Genomic DNA, 17,938 nt, shown 5'->3' with positions numbered 1-17,938 from the left:
ATCCGGGCAGTTTTTGGGGTCTAACCGGGTGGGTTTTGGGGTTCCCAGGGTGGTTTTTGGGGTTCCCAGAGGGATTTGGGGTCTAATCAGGGCACTTTTTTGGGGTCTAACTGGGGGATTTTGGGGTTTTTGGTGTTCTCAGGTGGTGTTTTGGGGTTTTCAGGCGGTTTTTGGGGTCTAACCGGGGGATTTTTGGGGTTTTTCCAGATGGTTTTTGGGGTTCCCAGGGGGATTTGGGGTTTTTGGGGTTCTCAGGCTGTTTTTTGGGGCTCTCAGGGTGGTTTTTGGGGTTCCCAGGCTGTTTTTGGGGTTCCCAGGCTGGTTTTGGGGTCTAACTGGTGGATTTTTGGGGTTTTTTCAGATGGTTTTTGGGTTTCTTTGGCTGTTTTTGGGGTTCCCAGGGGGATTTGGGGTTTTTGGGGTTCCCAGGCTGTTTTTCGGGCTCTGAGGCTGTTTTTGGGGTCTAACTGGGGGATTTTTGGGGTTTTTCCAGATGGTTTTTGGGGTTCTCAGGGGGATTTGGGGTTTTTGGGTTTCTCAGGGTGTTTTTTGGGGTCTAACCAGGCTGTTTTTGGGGTTCCCATGGTGATTTGGGGTTTTTGGGGTTCCCAGGCTGTTTTTTGGGGTTCCCATGGTGATTTGGGGTTTTTGGGGTTCCCCCCCTGCCTCTCTCTCTCCCCAGTCGATGCCGAAATCGTTTCCATCGATTCTTTCCCCAAATCTGCTCCCCAGCGAGGCCTCGTGGTGGGAATCACCTTCATCAAGGTGGGATTTTGGGGGATTTTGGGGGATTTTGGGGGTTTTGTGGGTTTCTGGGGTGGTTTTTGAGGTGGTTTTGGGGTTTCTCAGGGTGTTTCTGGGCTGGTTTTGGGGTGATTTTTGGGGATTTTGGGGTTTCTCAGGGTGTTTCGAGGTGTTTTTGGGATTTTTTTGGGGTGGTTTTGGGGCTCTTGGGGTGTTTCTGGGGTGTTTTTGGGGTGATTTTTGGAGATTTTGAGTTTTTGGGGTGGTTTTGGGGTTTCTCAGGGTGTTTCTGGAGTTTTTCAGGGTGTTTTTGGGGTGGTTTTTGGGATGGTTTTGGGGCTCTCAGAGTGTTTATGGGATTTTTGGGGTGTTTCTGGCGTGGTTTTGGGATGTTTTCAGGGTGTTTTTGGGAGATTTTTGGGTTTCTCAGGGTGTTTTTAGGGTGTTTTTTGGGATGGTTTTGGGGTGTTTGGGGGGATTTTTGGGGGTTTTGGGGTGTTTTTGGGAGGATTTTGGGGTCTCAAGGTGTTTTTGGGGATTTTGGGGTTTCTCAGGGTGTTTTGGGTTTTTTTTCGGGTGTTTTTGGGGCTCTTGGGGTGTTTTTGGGATTTTTTGGGGTGTTTTTGGGGCTCTCAGCTGTTTTGGGGTGTTTTGGGGGGATTTTTGGTGATTTTGGGATGTTTTTTGGGTGTTTTCAGGGTGTTTCTGGGGCGTTTTGGGTGGTTTTGGGATGTTTTTTGGGTGTTTTTGGGGTGTTTTTGGGGCTCTCAGCTGTTTTGGGGTGTTTCTGGGGTGTTTTTTTTTATTTTTGGGGTGTTTTTAGGGGATTTTGGGGTTTCTCAGGGTGTTTTGGGGTTTTTTTGGGTGTTTTTGGGGCTCTTGGGGTGATTTTGGGATGTTTTTTGGGGGATTTGGGGTGTTTTTGGGGTTTCTCAGGCTGCTTTGGGGTGGTTTTGGGGTGTTTTTTGGGGATTTTTGGGATGTTTTTGGGTGTTTTGGGGGTTTCTCAGGCCGTTTTTGGGGGATTTTTGGGGTTTTTTGGTTGTTTTTGGGGTTTCTCAGGCCGTTTTGGGGTCCCACAGGACTCGGGGGACAAACCAACTCCTTTCCTGAACATTTACTGTGATTATGAACCAGGATCAGAGTTCGACCTCGACTCGGTGGCGCGTGAGTGACCCCAAATTCGGGTGGGAAATCCCTAAATTGGGGTGGGAAATCCCGAAAATTGGGGATTGAAACCTGAAAATTGGGCTGGAAATCCCAAAATTGGCTTGAGAAACCCAAAATTGGGGTGGGGAATCCCAAATTTGGGGATTGAAACCCAAAAATTGGGGATTGAAACCCTGAAAATGGAGATGGGAAACCCAAAAATTGGGGTGGGAAACCCAAAATTGGGCTGGAAAATCCCAAAAATTAGGGATTGAAACCCGAAAATTGGGGATTGGAAACCCAAAACTGGGGTGGGAAATCCCGAAAATTTGGGATTGAAAACCTGAAAATTGGGATTGAAACCTGAAAATTTGGATTGAAAACCCGAAATTGGGGATTGAAACCCTGAAAATGAAGATGGGAAATCCCAAAATTGGGGTGAGAAATCCCAAAATTGGGGATTGAAACCAAAAATTGGGGATTGAAACCCTGAAAATGGAGATGGGAAACCCAAAAATTGGGGTGGGAAACCCAAAATTGGGCTGGAAAATCCCAAAAATTAGGGATTGAAACCCGAAAATTGGGGATTGGAAACCCCAAAATGGGGTGGGGAATCCCAAAAATTGGGATTGAAAACCCGAAATTGGGGTGGGAAATCCCAAAATTGGGGTGAGAAACCCAAAATTGGGGTGGGGAATCCCAAAAATTAGGGATTGAAACCCGAAAATTGGGGTGGGAAATCCCAAAATTGGGGATTGAAGCCCAAAAATGGGGTGGGAAACCCAAAATTGGGGTGGGAACCCCAAAAATGGGATGGGAAATCCCAAAATTGGGATGAGAAATCCCAAAATTGGGCTGAAAACCCCAAAAAGGGTGGGAAAACCCCAAAATGAAGAGGCTGGAAACCCCAAAAAGGGTTTTTTTTCCCCTCAGAAAGTTGTCTGAATTTGGAGCTTCGCTTCACTCCCTTCCAGCTCTGCCACACCCAGTGAGTGCCTGAAACCCCAAAAATCCCCAAAAATTGCAAAAAAAATGCCCCAAATCCCCCAAAAACCCCAAAAATGCCCCAATAATGCCCCAAAATCCCTGAAAAATGCCAAAAAATCCCAAAAATTGCAAAAAAATGCCCCAAAATCCCCCAAAAAACCCCAAAAATGCCCAAAAATCCCTGAAAAGTGCCCAAAAATCCCTGAAAAATGCCCCAAAATCCCCAAAAAACCCAGAAAAAATCCCCAAAAATGCCCCAAAAATGCCCCAAAAATGCCCCAAAATCCCTGAAAAATGCCCCAAAATCCCCCAAAAAACCCCAAAAATGCCCAAAAATCCCTGAAAAGTGCCCAAAAATCCCTGAAAAATGCCCCAAAATCCCCAAAAAACCCAGAAAAAATCCCCAAAAATGCCCCAAAAATGCCCCAAAAATGCCCCAAAATCCCTGAAAAATGCCCCAAAATCCCTGAAAAATGTCCCAAAATCCCTGAAAAACCCCGAAAAAATCCCCAAAAATGCCCCAAATACCCAAAAAAATCCCCCCAAAAATGCCCCAAAATAAAAAAAAAGCCCAAAAATTGCAAAAAAATTCCAAAAAAATTCAAAAAAAATGCCCAAAAATTCCAAAAAAATGCCCAAAAAATGCCCCAAAATCCCTAAAAAATGCCCCAAAATCTCCCAAAAACTCCCCAAAAATGCCCTAAAAATGCTCCAAAATGCCAAAAAATGCTCTAAACTCCCCAAAATTGCCGAAATCCACAGGGTGAAGGTGGGAGAGCACCTGGAGACTGTGTTCCTGCTGAGTGGCAATGACCCTGGGATTCACCTGTACCGAGAGGTGAGTCAAAAATACCCTAAAATACCAAAAAAATGTCCTAAAATATCCTAAAAATATCCTAAAAATATCCTGAAATATTCTAAACATCCTGCGATTCACCTGTACCGAGAGGTGAGAGTCAAAAACACCTGAAAATGCCCCAAAAAATAGCCTAAAATATCCTAAAAATATCCTAAAAACATTTCAAACACCCCAAGATTCACCTGTAACGAGAGGTGAGAGTCAAAACCACACGAAAATACCCAAAAAATGTCCTAAAATACCCAAAAAATGTCCTAAAATATCCTAAAAATATTCTAAAATATTCTGAAAATATCCTAAAATATTCTAAACATCCTGGGATTCACCTGTACCGAGAGGTGAGAGTCAAAAACACCTGAAAATGCCCCAAAAATGTCCTAAAATATCCTAAAAATACCCTAAAACACCTTAAATCCACTTTTACCAAGAGATGAGACCCAAAAAACATCCCAAAACCACCCAAAAGTACCCTAAAAACACCCAAACTTACCCCATTTCTCCCCATTTTCTCCCCATTTTCTCCCATTTTTTCCCATTTTTTCCCCATTTTCTCCCCCTTTTCCCCCATTATTTCCCCATGTTTTCCCATTTTTCCCCATTATTTCCCCTTTTTTTCCCATTTTTTCCTGTTATTTCCCCATTTTTTCCCCATTTTCTCCCCATTTTTCCCCATTATTTCCCTGTTTTCTCCCTGTTTTTCCCCATTATTTCCCCATTTTTCCCCATTTTTTCCCCATTTTTCCCCATTTTCTCCCCATTTTTCCCCATTTTCCCCCATTATTTCCCCATTATTTCCCCATTTTTCCCCATTTTTCCCCATTTTTCCCATTTTTCCCCATTTTCCCATTTTTTCCCAATTTTCCCATTTTCCCATTTTCCCATATTTTTCCCATTTTCCCCATTTTTCCCAATTTCCCATTTTCCCCATTTCCCCCATTATTTTCCCATTTTCTCCCCCTTTTACCCCATTATTTCCCCATTTTTTCCCCTTTTTTCCCCAATTTTTCCCTGTTTTCCCCATTATTTCCCTGTTTTTTCCCAGTTTTTCCCATTATTTCCCATTTCTCCCCATTTTCTCCCCATTTTTCCCATTTTTCCCATTTTTTCCCCATTTCAGAATCCTGGCTCTCACCAGTTCGAGGAACAGCCAATCCAGCTGCTCTTCCCGGAGCTCCAGGAAGTTCCCAGCAAGTACAACTCTTTCCCTTTCCCCAATTTTCCCCAATTTTTCCCCAATTTTTCCCCAATTTTTCCCCAATTTTCCCCCAATTTCCCCCAATTTTCCCCAATTTTTCCCCAATTTTCCCCAATTTTCCCCAAATTTTCCCCAATTTTCCCCAATTTTCCCCAAATTTTCCCCCAATTTTCCCCCAATTTCCCCCAATTTTCCCCAATTTTTCCCCAATTTTCCCCAATTTTCCCCAAATTTTCCCCAATTTTCCCCAATTTTCCCCAATTTCCCCAATTTTCCCAACTTTCCCCATTATTTTTCCCATTTTCCCCCATTTTCCTCATTATTTTTCCCATTTTTTCCCATTTTTTCCCAATTTTTCCCCATTTTTCCCCCATTATTTTCCCCATTATTTCCCCATTATTTCCTGATTTTTTCCCAATTTTCCCCCATCATTTCCCCCATTATTTTTCTCATTATTTTTCCTATTTCCTCCAAATTTCCCCCATTATTTCCCCTTTTTTTCCCCCATTTTTCACCATATTTTCCCCATTTTCTCCACACTCCCCATTTTCCCCATTACTGTTCTTTTGTTTTTGCTGTTTTTCCCAAATTTTCCCCATTATTTCCCCATTATTTCCCCAATTTTTCCCCATTATTCCCCCATTATTTCCTCTTTTTTTCTCCTGTTTTTCCCCAAATTTTCCCCATTTTTCCCCCAATTTCCCCCATTATTTCCCTTATTATTATTATTTTCTCCATTATTACTTCCCCCATTATTTCCCCAATTTTTCCCCAATTTTCCCCATTATTTTTCCTTTTTTTTTACTGTTTTTCCCCAAATCTCCCCCATTATTCTCCCATTTTTTCCCCCATTATTTTCCCCATTTTACCCCAAATTTTCCCATTTTTTCTCCATTTTTCCCCCATTATTTTCCCCATTTTTCCCCATTTTTTTTCTCTTTTTTCCACCTATTATTTCAACATTATTTTCCCCATTTTTCCCATATTCCCCCATTATTTCCCCCATTATTTTTCCTTTTTTTCCCGTTTTTCCCCAAATTTTCCCCCATAATTTCCCCCATTATTCCCCCTTTTCCCCATTTTCCCCTATTTTTTCACCTAATTTCCCCCATTATTTCCCAATTTTTCCCCAATTTTTTCCCCATAATTTCCCATTTTCCCTTTTTTCCCCATTTTTTCCCCCATTTTTCCCCAATTTTTTCCCCATTTTTCCCCATTATTTCCCTCATTATTTCCCATTCTTTCCCCATTTTTTCCCCATTTTCCCCCAATTTTTCCCTATTATTTCCCCAATTTTTCCCCATAATTTTCCCAATATTTCCCCCATTATTTCCCATTTTTTTCCCCATTTCCCCCATTATTTCCCCATTATTCCCCCAATTTTCTCCAAGTTTCCCCCATTATTTCCCCATTTTTTCCCCATCATTTCCCCATTTTTCCCATTTTTTCCACGATTTTCCCTCATTTTTCCCCATTTTTCCCCATTTTTTTCCTCATTTTTCCCCATTTTTCCCCCTATTTTTTCCCCAATTTTTCCCCATTATTTCCCCAAATTTCCCCAATTTTCCCGTTTCTCCCGCAGTGTTCTCTGGCTGGATTTTCACTCTTTGCCCATCTCTGGTCATCGTCTGTCGGCTTTTGGCTGCCAGAATGGCTTCGTGAGAGTGGCCAGGGTGGACCAGGAGAGCAGGGGTGAGAAATCCTAAAAATATCCCAAAAAAATCCCCAAAAAAACCCCCAAAGAAACCCCAAAAATCCAATAAATAATGGGATAAACTGGGATCAAACTGGGATAAACTGGGATTGATCCAGCTTGGCTTCGTGAGAGTGGCCAGGGTGGACCAGGAGAGCAGGGGTGAGAGTTCCCAAAATATCCCCCAAAAAAATCCTCAAAAAAACCCCAAAAATCCCCAAATTCCCACCCAAAAAACCCAAAAAACCCAATGGGATAAACTGGGATAAACTGGAATCAATCCAGAATGGCTTCGTGAGAGTGGCCAGGGTGGACCAGGAGAGCAGGGGTGAGAGTTCCCAAAAAAACCCCAAAAATATCCCCCAAAAATCCCAAAATTCCCACCCAAAAAACGCCAAAAATCCAATAAATAATGGGATAAACTGGGATCAAACTGGGATAAACTGGGATCGATCCAGAATGGCTTCGTGAGAGTGGCCAGGGTGGACCAGGAGAGCAGGGGTGAGAAATCCCAAAAAAAACCCAAAAAAAAACCCCAAAAATCCCGAAATTCCTACCCAAAAAAACCCCCAAAAATCCAATAAATAATGGGATAAACTGGGATCAAACTGGGATAAACTGGGATTGATCCAGAATGGCTTCGTGAGAGTGGCCAGGGTGGACCAGGAGAGCAGGGGTGAGAAATCCTAAAAAAATCCCAAAAAAAACCCCAAAAATCCAATAAATAATGGGATAAATTGGGAACAAACTGGGATGAACTGGGATAAACTGGGATTGATCCAGCTTGGCTTCGTGAGAGTGGCTCAGGGTGGACCAGGAGAGCAGGGGTGAGAGTTCCCAAAAAAATCCCCGAAAATATCCCCCAAAAACCCCCAAAAATCCCGAAATTCCCACCCAAAAAACCCCAAAAATCCAATAAATAATGGGATAAACTGGGATGAACTGGGATAAACTGGGATCAATCCAGAATGGCTTCGTGAGAGTGGCCAGGGTGGACCAGGAGAGCAGGGGTGAGAAATCCTAAAAAAATCCCCAAAAAAACCCCAAAAAAACCCCAAAAAAACCCCAAAAAAACCCCAAAAAACCCCCAAAAATCCAGTGGGATAATGGGATAAACTGGGATCAAACTGGGATAAACTGGAATCAATCCAGCTTGGCTTCGTGAGAGTGGCTCAGGGTGGACCAGGAGAGCAGGGGTGAGAAATCCCAAAATATCCCCCAAAAATATCCCCCAAAAATCCCGAAATTCCTACCCAAAAAACCCCAAAAATCCAGTGGGATTATGGGATAAACTGGGATGAATTGGGAACAAACTGGGATCAATCCAGCTTGGCTTTGTGAGAGTGGCCAGGGTGGACCAGGAGAGCAGGGGTGAGAGTTCCCAAAAAAAAAACCCAAAAAACCCCCAAATTCCCACCCCAAAAACCCAATGGGATAATGGGATAAACTGGGATCAAACTGGGATCAAACTGGGATAAACTGGGATCGATCCAGAATGGCTTCGTGAGAGTGGCCAGGGTGGACCAGGAGAGCAGGGGTGAGAAATCCTAAAAAAAACCCCAAAAATCCCGAAATTCCTACCCAAAAAATCCCAAAAATCCCATAAATAATGGGATAAATTGGGATGAAACTGGGATCAAACTGGGATGAACTGGGAACAAACTGGGATCGATCCAGAGTGGCTTTGTCTGTGTTGACCAGGAGAGCAGAGGTGAGAAATCCTAAAAAACCCCAAAAAAATCCCCAAAAATCCCGAAATTCCCACCCTAAAAAACCCCAAAAATCCAGTGGGATAATGGGATCAAACTGGGATCAAACTGGGATAAACTGGGATCAAACTGGGATCAATCCAGAGGCAATTCCAGTTCCCATCCCAACCCCAAATTCCCTTTTTTTCCTGGAAAAATCCCACAATTCCCACCCAGAATTCCCCAAAATCCCCCAAAACCCCAATCCCAGATTATCCCATAATTATCCCCAAAATTCCCACCCCAAAAACCTCCCAATCCCAGTTTATCCCATTATCCAACTGGGATCCAACTGGGATCCAACTGGGATCAATCCAGATTGGTTGATCCCCAAATTTTCCCCCAAATTTTCCCCCAAATTTTCCCCCAAATTCCCCCAAAATTTTCCCAAATTCCCTGAAATTTTCCCCAAATTCTCCCAATTTCATCCCAAATTTCCACATTTTCACCCCAAATTTCCATTTTTTCCCCCAAATTTTCCCAAATTTCCCAAATTTCCCCAAATTTCCCCAAATTTTTCCCCCAATTTTCCCCAAATTTTCCCCAATTTTCACCCAAATTTCCCCAAATTTCCCAAATTTCCAAATTTCCCCAAATTTCACAAATTTTCCCAAATTTTCCCAAATTTTCCCAAATTTTCCCCAAATTTTCCCAAAATTTTCCCCAAATTTTCCTAATTTTCCCCAAATTTTCCCTAATTTTCCAAATTTTCCCAAATTTTCCCCAATTCCCCCAATTTTCCCAAATTTCCAATTCCCCCAAATTTTCCCAAAATTCCCCAAATTTTTTCCCCAAATTCCCCCAAATTTTCTCCAAATTCTCCCAAATTTCTCCCAAATTTCCACATTTTACCCCAAATTTCCATTTTTTCCCCAAATTCTCCCAAATTTCCCCCAAATTTCCCCAAATTTCCCCCCCCAATTTCCCCAAATTTCCCCAATTTTCCCAAAATTTTCCCAAATTTTCCCAAATTTTCCCCAAATTTCCCCAAATTTCCCCCAAATTTCCCCAAATTTTCCCAAATTTTCCCAAAATTTTCCTGAATTTTCCCAAAATTTTCCCAAAATTTTCCCCAAATTTTCCCAAATTTTCCCCCAATTTTCCCCCAAATTTTCCCCAAATTTTCCCCAAATTCCCGAATTTTCCCAAAATTCTTTTTCCCCCCAAATTTACCAGTTTTCCCCCAAATTTCCCAAATTTTCCCCCAAATTCCCCAAAAATTTCCCCCAAATATTACCCAAATTTTCCCCCAAATTCTCCCAGATTTCTCCCAAATTTCCAATTTTCACCCCAAATTTCCATTTTTTCCCCCAAATTTCCCCCAGATTTCCCCCAAATTTCCCCCAAATTTCCCCCAATTTCCCCCAATTTTCCCCAAATTTTCCCCAATTTTCCCCAAATTTCCCCAAATTTCCCCCAAATTTCCCCAAATTTCCCCCAAATTCCCCAAATTTTTCCAAATTTTCCCAATTTTTCTCCCAAATTTTTCCCCAAATTTTCCCAAATTTTCACCCAAATTTTGCCCAAATTTTCCCAAATTTCCCCCAATTTTCCCCCAAATTCCCCAAATCCCCCAAATTTTCCCCCAAATTTTCCCCAAATTCCCCAATTTTCCCCCAAATTCTCCCAATTTTCCCCAAATTTTCCCCCAAATTCCCCCAATTTTCCCCCAAATTCTCCCAAATTTCCCTCAAATTCCCCCAGATTTCTCCCAAATTTCCACATTTTCACCCCAAATTTCCCCCAAATTTCCACATTTTCACCCCAATTTTCCCCCAAATTTCCACATTTTCACCCCAAATTTCCATTTTTTTCCCCAAAGACAATTCCAGTTTCCATCCCAACCCCAAATTCCCTTTTTTCCCTGGAAAATCCCACAATTCCCACCCAGAATTCCCAAAAATCCCCCAAAACCCCAATCCCAGTTTATCCCATTTCCCCCAGGATGAACCCAGAGTGGGAATTTTGGAATTTTGGAATTTTGGAATTTTGGGGATTTTGGTTAATCCAAACCCAAATTCCTGATTTTTTTCTCCCGGAAAATTCGGGAATTCCAGCAGTGCTGCAGAGCTGGAGCATCCAGCAGGACGGGCCGGTCTGCACGGTGCTGCTCTTCCCTCTGCCCCTCGGTGAGAAACCCAAAAATATCCTAAAAAATATCCCAAAGATATCCCAAAATAACCCCAAAAATATCCCAAAAATCCCAAAATCTGTTCCCTCTGCCCCTCGGTGAGAAACCCAAAAATATCCTAAAAAATATCCCAAAGATATCCCAAAATAACCCCAAAAATATCCCAAAAATCCCAAAATCTGTTCCCTCTGCCCCTCGGTGAGGAACCCTAAAATATCCCAAAAATATCCTAAAATATCCCAAAAATATCCTAAAAATATCCTAAAATATTCCAAAAAACTGTTCCCTCTGCCCCTCGGTGAGAAACCCAGAAAAAACCCCAAAAATATCCTAAAAATAACCCCAAAAATATCCCAAAAATATCCTAAAAAAATCCCAAAAAACCTCCCAAAAATCTGTTCCCTCTGCCCCTCGGTGAGAAACCCAAAAAAACCCCAAAAAATCTCCTAAAAAAATTCCAAAAATATCCCAAAAATATCCCAAAAAATGTTCCTCTGCCCCTCGGTGAGGATCCCAAAATAACCCAAAAATATCCTAAAATATCCCAAAAATATCCTAAAAATATCCCAAAAACCTGTTCCCTCTGCCCCTCGGTGAGGATCCCAAAAAAACCCCAAAAATATCCTAAAATATCCCAAAGAAACTGTTCCCTCTGCCTCTCGGTGAGGATCATTAATATAACCCCAAAAATATCCTAAAAATATCCCAAAGAACTGTTCCCTCTGCCCCTCGGTGAGGAACCCCAAAAAACCCCAAAAAAACGCCAAAAAAAGGCCAAAAAACCCCCAAAACCCCCCCAAAAAACCCAAAAAAATCCCAAACATATCCCAAAAATATCCCAAAAAAACCCCAAAAAAATCACAAAAATATCCCAAAATAACCCCAAAAACACCCCCAAAAACTGTTCCCTCTGCCCCTCGGTGAGAGATCCCAAAATATCCCAAAATAACTCCAAAAATATCCTAAAAATATCCCAAAAAAATCCAAAAAAAATCCCAAAAAATCTGTTCCCTCTGCCCCTCGGTGAGGAACCCCAAAAAACCCCAAAAAAATCACAAAAATATCCCAAAAATATCCTAAAAACATCCCAAAAAATCTGTTCCGTCTGCCCTTCGGTGAGAAACCCCAAAAAAATCCTAAAAAATATCCTAAAATAACCCCAAAAATATCCCAAAAATATCCCAAAAAACTGTTCCCTCTGCCTCTCGGTGAGGATCCTAAAAAACCCAAAAATATCCTAAAAAAACCCCAAAAATATCCCAAAAATATCCCAAAAAACTGTTCCCTCTGCCTCTCGGTGAGGATCCTAAAAAACCCAAAAATATCCTAAAAAAACCCCAAAAATATCCAAAAAAAATCCCAAAAAACCCCAAAAAACTGTTCCCTTTGCACCTCGGTGAGAAATCCTAAAAAAAACCCCCAAAAAATCACAAAAATATCCCAGAAAACCTCCCAAAAAACTGTTCCTTCTGCCCCTTGGTGAGAAACCCCAAAGAAACCCCAAAAATATCCTAAAAATATCCCAAAAAACCTCCCAAAAATCTGTTCCCTCTGCCCCTCGGTGAGAAACCCCAAAAAAACCCCAAAAAACCCCAAAAAATATCCTAAAAAAATCCCAAAAATATCCTAAAAACATCCCAAAGAAACTGTTCCCCCTGCCCCTCGGTGAGAAATCCTAAAACCCCAAAAAACCCCAAAAAATCCTGGAAATCCTGAAAACCCAAAAAAAATCTGGAAAAAAACCAGAAAAATCCCAGAAAAACCCCAAAAACTGTTTCCTCTGCCCCATAGTGAGGAATCCCAAAAAATTCCCAAAAAAACCCTGGAAAAATCCCAAAAAAACAAAAAAAAATCCTGAAAAAAACCCTGGAAAAAACCCAAAAAAAACCCCAAAAATCATTTCCTCTGCCCCACAGTGAGAAAAATCCCCCAAAAAATCCTGGAACAATCCCCAAAAAACCCCCAAAAACCTTGGGAAAATCCCAAAAAACCTCGGGAAAACCCCAAAAAAATCCCGGAAAAACCCCAAAAAAACCCCAAAAATTATTTCCTCTGCCTAACAGTGAGAAAAATCCCCAAAAATCCCAGAAAAATCCCCAAAAAACCCCAAAAAACCTTCCCAAAAATCCCAAAAAGCCCCAGAAAACCCCAGGAAAACCTCGGAATTCCCAAAATTCCCATTAAAATTCCCATTTTTTATGGAATTTCCCGCAGAGGATCCTGAGGACTGCTGGAGTCTCCTGGTGAGCAGCGCCCTGGAGGCAACTCTGGTGTACAGGTGAGGAGAATTCCCCAAAAAATCCCAAAAAAATCCCGAAAAAATCCCGAAAAAATCCCAAAAAATCCCCCAAAAAATCCCCAAAAAATCCCCCCAAAAAACTCCCAAAAAACTCCCGAAAAAATAAAAAAAAATCACCAAAAAATCTGAAAAATTCCCAAAAAAATCCCAAGAAATTTCCCAAAAAATCCCAAAAAATCCCCAAAAGTCCAAAAAAAAATCCCCCAAAAATCCCAAAAAATTCCAAAAAAAATCCCCAAAAATTCCCAAAAAATTCCAAAAAAATCCCAAAAAATCCCCAAAAATCACCAAAAAAAATCCTAAAAAATTCCCAAAAAAATTCCCCCAAATCCCCAAAAAATCCCCAAAAATCCCCCAAAATCCAAAAAATTCCCCAAAAAAACCAAAAAAATCCCAAAATATCCCAAAAAAATCTCCAAAAAATCACCAAAAAATCCCCAAAAAAATCCCGAAAAAATCACCAAAAAAATCCCCAAAAATTCCCAAAAAAATCCCCCAAAAATTCCCAAAAAAATACCAAAAAATTCCCAAAAAATCCCCAAAAAATCCCCAAAAAATCAAAAAAAAATCCCCAAAAATTCCCAAAATTCCTGCAGAGCTCCTCAGGGTTTCCCCAATTCCTGCAGGTTTCTGGCAGGAAGATCCTGCGGTGGATTTGGGGTTTTTTGGGGGAATTTTGGTGTTTTTTTGGGAATTTTGGGATTTTTTGGGGGAATTTTGGGATTTGGGATTTTTTGGGGATTTTTGGGGGAATTTTGGGGCTTTTTTTTTGGAATTTTAGATTTTTCTGTGGGAAATTCGGGAATTTTGGGGATTATTTTGGGATTTTTGGGATCTTTTTTGGGGGAATTCAGGATTTTTTGGGGCAGAATTTTGGGATTTTTTTGGGATTGGGAAAATCAAGATTGCAGAACCTCAGTTTGGGGGAAAATCACCAAAAATCTCCAAACAATGGGGAAACGCTGCAGAATTGCAGGATTTTTGGGAAATTTTGGGAATTTCGGAATTTTTTGGGGGAAATTCGGGAATTTTGGGGATTTTTGGGGGGATTTTTTTGGGATTTTTTTGGGGATTTTTTTGGGGATTTTTTTGGGGATTTCAAGGATTTTCTCAGGGATTTTTTTGGGAATTGGGGATTTTGGGGATTTGGGATTTTTTGGGATTTTTTTTGGGAAAATCACCAAAAACGCTGCAGAATCATGGGAATTTTGGGGAATTTTTTGGGGATTTCAGGGATTTTGGGGATTTTTTCAGGAATTTTCTCGGGGATTTTTTTGGGAATTGGGGATTTTGGGATCTGTGATTTTTTGGGGATTTTTTTGGGGGGAAAATCACCAAAAACGCTGCAGAATCGCGGGAATTTTGGGGATTTTTTGGGGGATTTCAGGGATTTTCTCAGGGATTTTTTTAGGAATTCAGGATTTTTGGGATCTGTGATTTTTTGGGGATTTTTTTTGGGGAAAATCACCAAAAACCATTGCAGAATCGCGGGAATTTTGGGGATTTTTTTGGGAATTTTTTTGGGGATTTTTTTGGGGATTTCAAGGATTTTCTCAGGGATTTTTTGGGAATTGGGGATTTTTAGGAGTTGTGATTTTTTGGGGATTTTTTGGGGGGAAAATCACCAAAAATGCTGCAGAATCACGGGAATTTTGGGCATTTTTTCGGGGATTTCAGGGATTTTCTTGGGGATTTTTTGGGAATTCAGGATTTTTGGGATCTGTGATTTTTTGGGATTTTTTGGGGGAAAATCACCAAAAACACTGCAGAATCACGGGAATTTTGGGGATTTTTTTGGGGATTTTTTTGGGAATTTTTGGGGGATTTTTTTTGGGATTTCAGGGATTTTCTTGGGGATTTTTTGGGAATTGGGGATTTTGGGGATTTGTGATTTTTTGGGGATTTTTTAGGGGGAAAATCACCAAAAACCACTGCAGAATCACGGGAATTTTGGGGATTTTTTCGGGGATTTCAGGGATTTTCTCAGGTTTTTTTTCAGGAATTCAGGATTTTTGTTCTCTGTGATTTTTTTGGGGATATTTTTGGGGTTTTCCAGGCGAATCCTGCGGCTGGGTTTGGCTGATCCCCTGCAGCTGCCTGGCAGCTCCTCCTCTGACTCTGTCATTTGTGCCAAAGTCAGCGACGTGGATTTCGATGGAACTGCAGAGATCCTGCTGGGAACCTACGGCCAGGTGGGACCCAAAAACCCCAAATTCCCAAAAATTCCCAAAATTCTGGGGCTTCCCGAGGCGCTCAGCCCCAATTTCTGCCCTTTTTCTCTGAATTTCTACCATTTTTTTCCTGAATTTCTACTATTTTCACCCAAATTTCCATCATTTTCCACCAATTTTCCACAATTTTTCCACCAATTTTTCCTCAATTTTCCCCCCAAATTTCTACCATTTTCACCCAAATTTTCCCCTAAATTTCCCCTGAATTTTCCCCTGAATTTCCACCATTTTTCCCCAAATTTCCCCATTTTTTCCCCTGAATTTCCCCTGAATTTCCACCTTTTTTCCCCAATTTTCTCCCCAATTTTCTCCCAATTTTCCCAAAAATTTTCCCCTGAATTTCCACCTTTTTTCCCAAAATTTCCACCTTTTTTCCCTGAATTTCCACACTTTTCCCCTGAATTTCTACCATTTTCACCCAAATTTTCCCCCAAATTTCCCCCAATTTTCATCCCAATTTTCCCCCAATTTTCCCCCAATTTTCCCCCAATTTTTCCCCAATTTTTCCCCAAAATTTTCCCCAAAATTTTCCCCCAATTTTCCACCAATTTTCCACCAATTTTCCACCAATTTTCCACCAATTTTCCACCAATTTTCCCCCAATTATTCCACCATTTTCCCCCAATTTTCACTGTTTTCCCCCAAATTTCCCCCAGTTTTCCCCCAACTCCCCAAAATTCTGGAGCTTCCTGAGGCGCTCAGCCCTGATTTCTGCCCTTTTTCCCTGAATTTCTACCATTTTCACCCAAATTTCCATCATTTTCCACCAATTTTCCACCAATTTTTCCTCAATTTTCCCCCAAATTTCTACCATTTTCACCCAAATTTTCCCCTAAATTTCCCCTGAATTTTCACAATTTTCACCTCAATTTCCACCAATTTTCCCCTGAATTTCCATTTTCCCCAAATTTCCACCATTTTCCCCCAAATTTTCCCCAATTTTCCCCAAAACTTCCCCCAATTTTCCTCTGAATTTCCACTTTCCCCCAATTTTCCCCCAATTTTCCCCCAATTTTCCCCAAAATTTCCACCATTTTTCCCCAATTTTTCCCCATTTTTTCCCCTGAATTTCCACCTTTTTTCCCCAAATTTCCACCTTTTTTCCCTGAATTTCCACAATTTTCCCCTGAATTTCTACCATTTTCACCCAAATTTTCCCCAAATTTCCCCTGAATTTTCCTCCAATTTTCCTCCAATTTTCCCCCAATTATTCCCCAATTTTCCCCCAATTTTCCCCAAAATTTCCCCCAATTTTCCCCCAATTTTCCTCCAAATTTCCCCAATTTCTCTCCATCTTTTCCCCCATTTTCTCCCCTTTTTTCCCCATTTTTCCCCATTTTTCCCCCATTTTCTCCCCATTTTTCCCCAATTTTTCCCACTTTTTTCCCCAATTTCTCACCTCCTCCCTCCTTTCCCCAGGAGCTTCTGTGCTACAAATATTTTGGGTCGAATTCTGGCGATTTTGGGCAATTTCTGCCTCTCTGGGCTCGGCGCTTCCCCTCCCCGCTGCTGGCTCTGCAGCCTTTGGACCTCACAGGAGATGGAATTTTGGAAATTGCTGTGGTGTGCCTGGGGGGGCTGCACGTGCTGCAGGTGAGAAATCCCAAAAAAATCCCAAATTCCCAAAAATTCCCAAATTTCCCGAAATTCCCGGAACACCCCAGCCCGAAATCCAGCGATTTTCCCCCAAAATTCTGTGATTTTCCCCAAAATTCTGCAATTTTTCCCAAAATTTTGTGATTTTTTTCCCCAAATTTCTGTATTTTTCCCCAAAATTCTGCAATTTTCCCCCAAAAATCCTCAAATTTTCCCCAAATTTCCCTCAAAATTTCCCATAATTTCCCAAAATTTCCCCAAAATTTCCCCAAATTTCCCCCAAATTTTCTCCAAAATTTCCCAAAATGTCCCTCAAATTTCCCATAATTTCCCAAAATTCCCCCAAATTCACCAAAATTCCCAAAATTTCTCACAAATTCCCCAAATTTTCCCAAAATTTCCCCAAATTTCCCAAAAAATTTCCCAAATTTCCCTCAAATTCCCTCAAAATTTCCCCAAAATTCCCCCCAAATTTCAAAAAAAATCCCCCAAATTTCCCAAAAAATTTCCCAAATTTCCCTAAATTTTCCCCAATTTTTCCCCAAATAATTTTCCCCAAATTTCCCCCAAATTTCCCCTAATTTCCCCAAATTTCCCCCAAATTCCCCAATATCCCCCAAAAATTCCCCAAAATTCCCCCAAAATTCCCCATAGTTTCCCCAAATTCCCCATAATTTCCCCAAATTTCCCCAAAAATTTCCCCAAAATTCCCCCAAAAAATTCCCAAAAATTCCCCAAATTTCCCCAAATTCCCCAAATTCCCCCAAATTCCCCAAATTTCCCCAAATCCCCCACTTTCCAGCACAGCCTGGAGCCAACAGCGCAGCTGCTGCGGGAGAGGCTGAGGAGGGAAGTGAGGAGCAGAAAACGGGGAGAAAACGTGGAAAAACGGGAAAAAAGCCAAAAACGAGGAGAAAACCTGGAAAAACCGGAAAAAACGGGAGAAAAACGGGGAGAAAACGAGGAGAAACGGGAAAAAAGGGGAGAAAAACGGGGAGAAAACGAGGAGAAACGGGAAAAAATGGGAGAAAAACGGGAAAAAACGGGAGAGAAATGGGAAAAAACGGGAGAAAAATGGGGAAAAATGGGAGAAAAATGGGAAAAAATGGAGAAAAAGTGGAAGAAAAATGGGAAAAAATGGGAAAAAAAGAGGAAAAAAAGATGGAAAAAGAGGAAAAAGTGGAAGAAAAATGTGGAAAAAAAGAGGAAAAAAGGAAAAAATCCCGGAAAAGGCTCGGGAGGAGGAGGGAGGGGAGGGCAGGGGGAGGGCGCCCTCCCCCACCCCAAACCCCTCAATTTCCAATAA

At 41.4% G+C, this 17,938-nt stretch overlaps 2 protein-coding genes across 2 annotated transcripts in view; both read left to right on the top strand.

Annotated features, from left to right (window-relative positions):
- Window positions 1-6,878, top strand: part of LOC146424046 (alpha-soluble NSF attachment protein-like) — a 26,413-nt gene extending 19,535 nt beyond the window's left edge. Inside the window, exon 11 of the mRNA XM_085044024.1 lies at window positions 6,857-6,878. The gene's annotated coding sequence lies outside the window, so the exon portion shown is untranslated. The remainder of the gene's footprint in view (window positions 1-6,856) is intronic.
- Window positions 1-17,938, top strand: part of LOC146424045 (KICSTOR complex protein kaptin-like) — a 19,961-nt gene extending 2,023 nt beyond the window's left edge. Inside the window, exons 2-12 of the mRNA XM_085044023.1 lie at window positions 683-765; window positions 1,827-1,911; window positions 2,827-2,881; window positions 3,643-3,718; window positions 4,857-4,930; window positions 6,517-6,626; window positions 10,433-10,504; window positions 12,721-12,784; window positions 14,862-14,997; window positions 16,456-16,629; window positions 17,435-17,938. Coding sequence (XP_084900149.1) covers window positions 683-765; window positions 1,827-1,911; window positions 2,827-2,881; window positions 3,643-3,718; window positions 4,857-4,930; window positions 6,517-6,626; window positions 10,433-10,504; window positions 12,721-12,784; window positions 14,862-14,997; window positions 16,456-16,629; window positions 17,435-17,938 — 1,433 coding nt within the window. The remainder of the gene's footprint in view (window positions 1-682; window positions 766-1,826; window positions 1,912-2,826; window positions 2,882-3,642; window positions 3,719-4,856; window positions 4,931-6,516; window positions 6,627-10,432; window positions 10,505-12,720; window positions 12,785-14,861; window positions 14,998-16,455; window positions 16,630-17,434) is intronic.

The sequence above is a fragment of the Lichenostomus cassidix genome, unplaced genomic scaffold (genome assembly GCF_008360975.1).
Source record: "Lichenostomus cassidix isolate B80296 unplaced genomic scaffold, HeHo_3.0 HiC_scaffold_35, whole genome shotgun sequence".
NCBI lineage: Eukaryota > Metazoa > Chordata > Aves > Passeriformes > Meliphagidae > Lichenostomus > Lichenostomus cassidix.
The sequence above is the reverse complement of the archived record's forward strand: the minus strand, read 5'-3'. Positions and strand labels throughout refer to the sequence as shown.